Here is an 11,163-nt window from a genome sequence, read left to right on the forward strand (position 1 = left end):
ATCCTATAATTCCCATATCAACCTTGCTTAGCAGTCCCCCGTTTACGGATTGTACAGTTGAGATTACGCAAGTTGACTCCTTTCCTTACATCGATGTAAACATGGCAGCATAATCTGGACTATGAGGACCTGCGTGTTTGTCAAGGTAAATGAGATTACATCTTTATATAGACGATACTGGAAGCCTATGAGTTCTCTATTAGGCACGTCGGTCCCCTGAACACAAGGCATTCGCGGGAGATTTCCCGGTAATTGGATTGGGGCTTCGTACGTGCTGAGGAGTAAAACCACAAAGAATACCCTTGATTTATACAGTACGATTCTGTAACAGAAAGTCATAATTACTTAACGGCTACAGTGATCTCTTTGGTTGATAAGGAAGACGCTATTGTCATCGCAAGATTGGAAAACCAGATTTCCTCAGATATCTAATATGCTGAAGATGTGCTACAACAGTGTCCGCTTGGATGTGATAGCGTCGGGATGGAAGATTTCAGCCGTTTCCAGACAAGAGTGACCAAAACCACACACAAACGCTACGCATAATGATACTTGCTGTACAATCGAGACGCGGCGGGAAAGATGTATGTTATACTCCTCATGTGAGTTTATGGAAGACGCAGGTTCACCTCGAGATGCATCGTCAGACTAGGACAGATAGCTCTTTCTCATGTTCGCATAATCATGTATGCCTTCCTTCCCATGGTGTGGTGTAAATGGCCCGCCAGAAGCAAACAGAAGAAAGAGCTAGCTGCAAGTCAGGAGGTTCCCTGAGCTACAGGACGAATGCTGGCACTGGTCTGGGCTCCCGAACTGAACCTCGATTTATCGTCCATTGAACTCCAACATCAACTTGATACAGTCATCCTATACCCACAGCCATCCGGTGTCACGCTCCATCAACTATCAGTATTTCATCTGCCCCTCGTAAGACGATTTCGATTTTCGAGCGGCCCTCGCTGGGATCCATCGCTCCACCCCCTCATGGTCAAAAGCAAACGACATTACCGTCCGGACCAAGTGCTAGATCTCTGCACAGGAAATAGTCCATCTGAATTCCGTATCTCCGCTATAGAAACAAACGGCATCGCAGACATGATCCACCAGGCGTGAAACCGTCAACGCGCGAACGCACATTACTAGCACTTGCCTTTCCTCCAATTGGAACCTGGCGACGAGCCCCAACCGCCCTGACGACCACCACACCCCCGTGGACGTCATCGCTCACACACGGCCGCGAAGCAGACGATCTTACGCTCACCTGAAGCATGTCGTCATACCCAGCAGCGACGACCATGACCCTGAAAACTGCGGAACACGCTGGTAGCGGAGCAGAAGCCCAAGGCACGGCAGGACGGTTATATCAGAGGGATATACACGGCCGCGACGTTTTATTGTGGACCAGCCTGGTGTTATCGGTGTTACTTATAGTGCTCTGGCTCGTGTATGGTGTCTACATTCTGCGGGAGTATCGACGCCGCAGAGCCATGGGCCGCAGTATTGCGAGCCAGGAGGCGGGAGTGCAGTAGAAGGTCGAACTGGTTAGGTGGACTTGCACGCGTATCAAGTATTAGATAGTCAACTAGTATACTAGTGCTCTCATCAATATGCTCTGTCGAGGCCCGTTTTGAAGGTGTATTAGCTGGAGCGATCAACTCCTGCTGCTGTCTGAACAACGTTGGAGGGTGAGTTTCGCATCACTGAACTTGATTGAAAATTGCTCTCACTGCTACTATGAATTCATCACCATAAATGTCACCACGATAGAAAGAAGGGTACCGAAAAACGTCGTAGTATAATCTCGAACTATTACTACTTACTGCGCACCTAAAGCATGTTCGCGTTCTCGTCTCGTGGTCATTCTTCCACAGATGCCAATCTCGTTCAACTGCAACGCCGAAGGGAACCCAGCTGTCTACTCCGTTCATCAGAGCACCCAGTGTCGTATCTCTTATGCCATGAGTCGTAACAATGTCGTGTGTGTGTATTGGGGGGATCGTCGGAGGTTCGTCTGGATAAGCAGGTCCATCCAGTATAGAGGGAGTTTTCTGTACAGAGGGGGAGCAAGGGAGGTGGGGTATTATTGATTGCTTGATCAGACTGCTATTGCCGTCATTTAGATCAAGGGCTCCTCTTCAGTCTTCACGGCGACGGGGGCAACGGGCTCGTCGTGCTTGAAGTCCTCCTTGGGAACAGCCGGGAAGGCCGGCTCCTTGGGAACGGCCGGGAAGTCGGCCTCCTTGGGCTGCTTGGTGACGGCCTCAGGAGAAGCGCTGCGGCCGCGGAGCATCTGCTGGGCCTTGGTAGTGTAATCGCCCATGTACTGCTTGGTGATCTCAGTGGCCTGGGAGGTGTGCTTGCTGGCAACCTGGCGGAACTGCTCGGTCTGGGTGTTGACAACGTCCTGGGCCTGCTTCAGGTGGTGGTCGATGAGCTCCTGGTTGGAGGTGTAGATGAGAGGCACGAAGAAGACAATGGTGGCAGCAACCAGGGAGAGGCCCCAGTACGGAACGACCTTGGCGAGATAATAGGAGAAGAAGGCAGCGACAGCGACCTTGGGATCTCGTCAGTAAGGGCGCAGGAGGGCCATGAGAGGGGAGATAGGCAACTTACAGCAGCAGAAGCCCAGACATTCTCAGCAAAGAAGACGCGCTGGGCCTCGATGACAAAGAAGTTGATGAGCTCGTGAACGTCGCCGATCAGAGCATCGAGGGTCTCGCGAGGGATGGTGTAGTACTTGCGAGGACGCAGCTGGCTGGCGAGGCCGTTGTTGAGAACGGTCTTGCCGGCAAGCTCGGCCAGGACAGTGACGCCCAGGGCCATCCAGGTGAGCTTGAAGCCGTATCGGAGCACGTCGAGGTACCTAACCGCGAAGATGAAGGATACGACACTAGCGTAGGCGATGGCCGAAGCTCGCGGGTTGTTCCATGACAGCAGCTCCGAGAAGAAGGAGTGATAGTGTGTCAAGGGCTGGCCCGTGGCAGCAGGCTGGGAGGGTGTTTGTCTGGAAGCAGCGAGGTTGGAGAACTCGGAGCTGGTCTTGGCTGACTGGTCCTTGACGTTCTGAGCAACGGGGCCTGGCGAGAGCACGGGGAGACATCAGTACATGTTGGTCGCAGGAGGATGGACAGATAAGGCATAAAACCATGAAATGAGAACGCGGGAGGGTAGCTTACCGTTGGCGAGCTGGGTATAGGCAGCTTGAGCATCTGTGGTTGGGGTTATCAGCATCGCGAGCGTGGCCGGAGCGATCGGAAGAGCATCTGAAACATACTGCCTTTCAGGGAGTCGATGGAGCCGCCGTTGGCAGCGGGCGCAGTGTCGGCCATTGCGGCGGTTTTCGGGTTGGTGAGTATGGGATGAAGAGGATGCGGATCTTGAGAGTGGAAGTTGGTGATGAGACCTTTGCGAGCAGCGGGCGGATGGAGGAGATTCTCAGGACAAGATGCACAGAGTGTGTGTGTATGGTATGAGTGTGTGTGTGTGTGTAGATACAGGCAGCTGTGGTGTGTGAGGACGAGCTGGATATTTTCGGGTGGAAAGGAGAATGACGCTTTGCCCTGTCTCGAAACGAAATTGGCTAGCTCGGGGGAGGGGGGTCCCCTTGTGACGACACAGCAACGAAGTGAAGTCAATGGAAATACAGCACATCCCGTCCTTTCGAAGGGGCCCGTGCTTCCCCTTTACTGGCAACTCACTTTTTTTATTTATTTATTTTATTTCGTCTTTCTTGCGGCCAGGCGCCGTGATGACTGCTAGCGCCGACGCCCTGCCAGCTAGCTTGCTTCTATCCATCATAGCTCCTCTGCCGGTTGCTTTTCGCGATTCTGCACCGACGGACGTACATATGGGCTCTGCCTCAGCTACAGATTCGAAGCTTTCTTTGCCGGAGAACAAAAGGGTAAGTTAGTATGTGGTTACAGAGGGTACAATCTCGTCTCTGGTGCTTTACGTCCCTTTGCCTGCAGCGCAAGTGTCCCAAGCTGCGGGCGGCGCATACTCCATTGTCCGAGACGAGACAAAATGCTTGGGTGTGTTGCGCACCTCAGGCGTGTCATATCTTTGAAACACACGACAGCAAAATGCAGGCAGCACTGAAGTCCCGGGGGGCCCCATGCATACCACGCGCCGAGCTGTTCTCTCAATGAGCTGGTACTGCACCTATCTACCTGACAGCATCTCTGCTCACTGATGGACCAACCCCCTGTCCGCAACGCGAGAACAGACAGACCCGACGTTTCCGTGGCCTACAGTGCGGTCGTCGTCCAAAAGACGTACGATCGGATCGTCCATCGGACGTTGCGCAGAGGCTAGACTGGCTGCCGCCCGCTTGTTTCGGGCGCGCGACGCACTGGCTGGGCCCCACACACGTACATCATGGGCACCCTAAGCACCCCGAGCGCGCCATCGAGGCAGGGGAAGAAAAAACAGACTCCCACAGCTAAGAGCTAGAGCTACAGTACCTAGGTAGAGCCTAATGGCAGCATGGCGCAAACCTCCACCCCTTGGAAACCGGTTATCCAACAGCCACGAACCCCTCCAACTCGAGGTGGGATGGGATTGGATTCACAGAATGACGGTGTCACCCGGGCGCTATCGAAACCCACGCCTGTGAATCTGCTGCCCAAGTGTTCATCTGAACACATCTCCTTCCCAGGTGACTGGGCCCACTTCTTGGTGTTGTTACTCACGTCTCGCGAAGCTGTCCCTGAAAGCTGGGCTTGCCTGGCCGGTGCCCCCATGTCGTCACCTTTATGCATGTGATTCTTGGAGCACACGACACCTCATCTGGGCCGCCTCTGATTGGCCGGCGCGCTCGCTGGCCGCCACGCCGCCCCCTAAGACACTAGCTCTGGTCTTGAGGGGGATGGGTATTGACGAAATCCAGATCTCGCGCGTTGCGTGACGAATGACGCAGTATCCGCCGTGATAAACTTGGAGATCATAGTTCCACCCGCTGGGGCAGATCGCTCCCAATCTGCCTGCCAGCTTTCTCGCTTTTCCAATGCCCCACGATCCAGTATAATCGTTTGAATTACTTAATATAGCCCTCCAATGATGATGACTCAACCAGTTTTGCCAAGTTGTCTCTTTGTCGCATCCCGTGGACCGGCCGAAAAGCTCCGTGCCGGCACATCATGGAGCCGCTGTACAAGGCTGATGCAGATTTGGGCTTGGTACCGTTTAACTTACTCGTGTAAAACGTAGCGATTATATACGCAGACCAAAATAGCATATTAACCACAGCTCAATATTATAGCACTATTCACGGCCAGCACACAACTCGGGTAGCCAATTTGTGTCAACACATCACGAGCACTCTAAGCATGTCCGGTGTCATGACCCTGTATTACAAGTACGGGCGCCTCAAAACCTATGGTACAATAGAAATCGTGATCTCAGCGTAAGGAAAACGCACGAGGGCGTTGGGGACGAAACTGCAGCCATGTACTGGCTGCAAGCAAAGGAAAACGCATGGCCTCCTCAAAAGACTGTATAAGCAACCACAGAGCAAACGCCAAGGTCAAAGTCAACCATAGTCTCCCAAAACCAAGTCATGACCACCCTCGGTGAAAGAACTCAGGAAGCCCTCACCGCCCAGATCCACCAGAGCTTCATTGGTATTAGTGGCAGCGATGGATCTAGTCCGAGTCATCCATAGCAAAATCATCGCTCTCATTGCCCTGGGCCTCATCGGCCACCTCATCCTCCATACTCTCATCCTCGTCGTCATCAACGACATAAACCGGCTTCTTCTTCGTCGCGGCGGCACGGCCGGCACGGCTTCGCGCCACAGGCTTCGGCGGAGGGGAGTCAGGTTCTGCCATCTCCTCGTCTTCATCGTCGTCATCCATGTCGAAGGGGTCCTTCTTGGACTTGGCTTTCTCGACGCCCTTCTTCTTGGCGTAAAGCTTGGCCGCGGGCGACAGCTGGACAGGTTTGGCAGGCGCCGCAGTTTTCTTCTTGGCTGCTGGTTCGGCCTCCTTGGCCTTGGACTTGCTGCCGGCCGGACGACCACGGGCCTTCTTGGCTGGGGCGGCGGCAGGAGGGTTAGAATCCTCAACTGGAGAGGCTGATTTCTTCGTCTTGGATGCCACAGCCTTGACAGCCGGCTTCGTCGGCAGAAGGTCATCATCGCTCAAGAAATCATCCACCTCGTTCCGAGTGAACGGCGACTTGTGCGGGCTTGGCCTAGCCAGCATCTCATAGTTTGTGTCGTCGTGAGAATCGAACTCAAAAGTCTTGTTGGGCTTGGATTTGGACTTCACTGCCGCAGACCCACCGTGGCTGCTGTCGGGCCGGGACATGGCAAACAGACTAAGTCGGCCAGGCTTGTTGTCACCCGAGTCGCCAGTGGTGCCGGGAATGCCCTTGACAAGGGCGCCAACGTCGCCGAGCATGTTATCGTCATCGTCTGAGCTCGCAAAGTCATCATCGTCATCAATTATGAACGTCTTGGCCTTGGCCGCCGCAGCGCGCTTCCCACGAGTAGGTGCCGGAGCTACAACTTCATCTTCCTCCAGATCAGACTCAGCTTTGGGCGATGGCTCGGGAGCTGGGGCCTTCTTGGCTGGTTTGCTCTTGAGCGCAGCATAGTCGTCGTCGGAGAAGGCATCAGACTCATCATCAGCACCGTCAGTGCTCTTCTTGGGCCTGTTGGTGAACTTGTCTGCAAAACGCTGGTGGGTCTTTTGCTCTACGACCGTAGGCTTGATCACCTTCTTTGAGGCAGCCTTGGTCTTGGCAGCAGGTGCATAGTCATCGTCATCCTTGGCCTTGCGGCCACGTCCGGCGCCAATCTTCTTCGATACACGACGACCCATGCGGCGGATAGACGTGGTGATCTCAGCGTCGAGGCGCAACTGGTTGTGCCATTCCGCTTCGAACTCGTCGAGATCAGTACACCACAGATCTTTCTCGCTCTTGGCCTCAAGCTCGTCGTGTTCAGCCTTCTTCTTGATGAGCTGGTCCTTGAGTCTGTCAAGACGTTCCTGGGTGAAAGACCAGATTGGCATCTGTGACTATCAGCAAAGTAAAAATGTAGAGTGGGCACCAGTGAGCTTACCGAGAGAAGGTAATCGTAGTCTCGAGTGCCAGCATCGCTCTCGGTCTCAACCTCTTCCTCTCCTTCGGCGTCGACCTCATCTTCATCAGACTTGGCCTTCTTGGTATCGGAATGTTTTGGGAACGGGTCGTATTTTTTCTGGCGAAGCTCCTCTACGACCACCTGCTTCTTCTTGCGGTTGACCACAAGCTCGCTGTCCATGATTGCCTTGATGAACCGAGCTTGGTTGCTTAACTTGCGATGCTCAGATTCCAAAACGCCAAGCCAATGGGCCTGTGGCTGTTAGTGTCGCTCAAAACTCGCAGGCGATGCAGTGAGAGAACATACCTTGCGTTCCTTGTACTTTTTCAAACGGTAGACATAGAACTCTTCGAGAATCTCTTCCACGTTCTCATACTTCTGGATCATTCCGCGGGTGTTGAATGCTACCAGGTTGGAAGTAGGAATCTGCTTCGTGAGCTTGAACTTTTCAAGAAGCTTTTCTTTGCTAGTTCGAAGTTCAGCGGCGACCTTTTCATCCACTTGAATCTCAAAGTGCACATTCTTGTGGTCGTTGAACTCCTTGTAGTCTTTGATCCAAGACGGCCCCTTTTCTCCTTTGATGACCTCTTCTAACTTGGCCTTGAAATCATCCGTCCACTGGCGAACGGGAAGCTCGGTAATAACGACTTCAGGTTTCTTCTCGTCGACATAGCAAAGACCGTTGAACGCGTAGCGATTGGGACCGGCTGGTTCTGGCTCGCCTTTCCAGCCTCGGAACCAAGGGCTCATCGGCTCGAAAGGCTTCTCCTCTTCACCATCAAGGCGCCCCATGCGTCGCTTGATGTTCTCAATGATTACCAAAGGATCATAGTTGGGGATGTTTGTACTCCATCCAGTGCCAATACCATCTGCACCATTGACAAGGACCATCGGAAGGATGGGGGCGTAGACTTTCGGCTCGATCCTCTTTCCGTCTTCTACGAGATCCTCTAAGTTGGGCTCATCAAGAGGCGAGAATATCTTGCGGGCGAAGGGGGAGAGTCTTGTGTAAATATAACGAGCACTGGCAGCATCGGACCCACCGGCGAGGCGAGAACCGAAGTTACCACTGGGCTCAAGGATATTGACATTGTTGGACCCCACAAAGTTTTGTGCCAAGTTGACAATGGTCATTTGCAATGACACTTCGCCGTGGTGATATGCAGTCTGCTCGGACACATAACCTGCCAATTCCGCAACTTTCTTGTCCTTGGTAATGTTTCGCTTCAAGCAAGCGAAAAGGACTTTGCGTTGTCCAGGCTTGAGGCCGTCAAGCATCGAGGGGATGGAACGCATGTTGTCTGCCATACTGAAAAGAATCAACTCCCTATTGACAAAGTCGTTGTACGTGATTGATTTGGTCGAGTGGTCAAGGAATGTGCCAGGTACAAAGTTTCCGAGCCATTCCTTTCGAGCGTCGGCCTTCTTCTTGGAGAAAGCAAGCTCGAAAAGCTCAGCCTCGTCGGGCTGCATGACATTGAACTCCTTCAAGTGGTCGTCGAGGTTGGTGAAGTAGACTTGGGCATCCTCGTTGGAGCTGGTACCCAAACCCTTGAAGTACTTGTAGTGCCATTTCTTAAGCTCGGTTTGGCCTGCTTTCCACTCCTCGTACTGAGGCTGGGTGAAGAAAGACAACAGCTTTTGGGGCTTCTTGGGGTTAGGGCCCTGCCAAACCTTGACGATAGGAGTGATAAACTCTCTAAAAAATTCAGGAATCTTGAGCAGAGAGGGATATTGAACTTGCAAGAAGTTGATCAATAACCCCTTGATATGACTACCATCATGATCCTGATCGGCCATAATCATCAAGTGCCCGTATCGGAGACCTTTAGTATCCGTGTAGTGCTGTTTGTGTTTCAAGCCGAGGAACTGTTTGATGTTCTGAATCTCGGAATTCTTTGAAATCTGGTCGATCGACGCGTCACGAACGTTGAGCATTTTGCCTCGCAAGGGGAAGACACCAATACGGTCAGGGTCCAAGATAGCACGGCCGGCGACAGCCAAACTCTTGGCCGAGTCACCTTCTGTCAAGATCAGGGTGCATTCGTGGCCATGCTTGGTGCCAGCCAAGTTGGCGTCGACAAGTTTGGCGTTGCTGATTCTTGAGCGCTTGTTGCCATCGCTCTTTGCCATCAGCTTATCAGCCTTGCGCTCGGCAAAATCAATAATGTTTTGGATGGCATCTGTCTTGGCGATCGCTTTCAAGAACTTGTCACTCAAATCGCATTTGCTACCAAACTGGCTTGCTTTAGTAGTCATCTGCTCCTTGGTCTGAGACGAGAAGGCCGGGTTGTTGATCAGACAGTTGACGAAGATAAAGATGTGGTTCCTGACATGGTTGGCTTTCAAGGTATGGCCCTTCTTTTTCTTGTTCAAGTGTGCGAGTAGAGCATTACTGATCTTGTCGGCGATGAAGCTGATATGCGTACCACCCTGAGTGGTAGCGATGGAGTTGACAAACGAGACCTGGCGGAAGGAGCCGTCTGACACGGCGAACGCAATCTCCCATCGCGGGTGGCCAGTGGAATCCTCAAGGATGACAGATGACTTATTAGGCTCGGCACCCTCCTCGGCTTCGCGCTCGGCTGCGATGGCCTTGGCATACATCTCACAGTACTTGGCAAAGTCCAACTTGAGCCAAGTATCGTTGAGGTAGACCTTGACCTTGCGAACAGTGCCCGCCATGTCGTAAACTCTGCGATAGATGATGCTTTCGAGGTCATCATCGATACCGTCCGGCATTCCAAAGCGGACAAAGTCGGGCTTGAACGTAACCCTAACAAAGTCGGCGGATTTGTTGGATGTGACTTTGGCCTTTTCCATCTTGCTCATGTTGTCGCGCCAGGTCTGCTTATATCTCTTGCCGTTCTTTTGATCCTGACATTCCAAGGTGAACTCTGTACTGAAGACGTTGCAGAGCTTCGCTCCGTAACCGTTTCGACCACCGACGGTCCTCTTCTCATTGTCGTCAAAGTTTGATCCGGCAAGAAGATGGCCAAAAACCAGCTCCGGAATAAGCACTCCCTCCTTCTCATGCATCTCCACGGGGATACCTTTGCCGTTGTTCTCGACTGTGATTAGGCCGGCCTCGCGGTCCACGGTAACCTTTATGAAGGTCATGTTCGGGTCTGTTTGCTTGTTGTCGGCAGCGTTGACGAGGATCTCGTCAAAGATCTTGTAAAGACCGGGCACATAGCTGACATCGCGGTGCTCCATTTGCTTGGTCTCCTTATTGAAGGTCCACATTGGTTGCGAGGTACGCTCTACGGAACCGATGTATGTGTCAGGTCGCTTGATAATGTGCTCCAGCTGGGTCAGCTTCTGGTATTTCTCAGTCGCCGTCTTGTCCTTTGCAGATGCAGACTTGTCGTCCGCAGGTCCATCCAGCATCATGCTGTCGTTCTCGATCTCCTCCAGCGGCTTGCCTGCAGATTTCTTGGCCGCGGGGGCCTTCTTCTGCTTCTTGGCGTTGGGCGGGGTGTGGGAGAAGTCTGAGTTGGCGTCATCGTCGTCGCCCTCGTCGTCGCTTGCGGGCTTTGCGCGCTTCTTGGGCACGGCTTTGGCGGTTTTCAGGGTTGTCTGAACCATCTTTTTGGGGGCGGCCTTGACTGCTGCCTTCTTTACGGCAGGCTTAGCTTTGGCCTTGGGTTTCTGCGGCGGGATAAAATCAGTTCTGGTGCTGGTGTTGTGGGGAGGTGGGCGTGGTGAGTGACTGAATTGTGACGCGAACTGTGACGATCATGGCCTGGGGCCAACGTCAATCAGGATGACATATTGCAACTTACAGGCTCGGGTGAGAAGGCATCTGAGTCATTCTCGACGTCGTCATCAAAGACGGAGTCATCCATGATATCAGAGTCCATGGCGACGGTGTATGCGACGCAGCGCTGCGCAGGCGTGTCGACGCACGGAGAGAGGAGGAGCGATCGATGCCTGAAGGCTACTTGGTGGAATGAAGGGATGAGAGGACGCGGCCTAATGAAGGGCTGCTCTTCATCAACGTTGGGTGAGAAGAACAAAACAGACTATGCGGGACACAGTCCTCGATGTGGGAAGTGAAAGGTTGTCGCGATGCG

General features: G+C 53.0%; 2 protein-coding genes across 2 annotated transcripts; both read right to left on the minus strand.

Annotated features, from left to right (window-relative positions):
- Positions 1-2,116: 2,116 nt before the first annotated feature.
- JN550_001010 (uncharacterized protein) lies at positions 2,117-3,329 on the minus strand (the record flags this gene model as incomplete). The annotated part of the gene is made up of 4 exons (XM_049308324.1): positions 2,117-2,554; positions 2,614-3,077; positions 3,177-3,209; positions 3,275-3,329. The coding sequence occupies 4 exons, from the start codon at positions 3,327-3,329 to the stop codon at positions 2,117-2,119; spliced, it is 990 nt and encodes a 329-aa protein (XP_049176916.1).
- Positions 3,330-5,642: 2,313 nt separating this feature from the next.
- Positions 5,643-10,950, minus strand: JN550_001011 (uncharacterized protein; the record flags this gene model as incomplete). Its single annotated transcript, XM_049308335.1, has 4 exons — positions 5,643-7,016; positions 7,067-7,339; positions 7,394-10,816; positions 10,873-10,950. The coding sequence occupies 4 exons, from the start codon at positions 10,948-10,950 to the stop codon at positions 5,643-5,645; spliced, it is 5,148 nt and encodes a 1,715-aa protein (XP_049176917.1).
- Positions 10,951-11,163: the final 213 nt, after the last annotated feature.

Source organism: Neoarthrinium moseri (genome assembly GCF_022829205.1).
Source record: "Neoarthrinium moseri strain CBS 164.80 chromosome Unknown scaffold2_Wmoseri_CBS_16480, whole genome shotgun sequence".
NCBI lineage: Eukaryota > Fungi > Ascomycota > Sordariomycetes > Amphisphaeriales > Apiosporaceae > Neoarthrinium > Neoarthrinium moseri.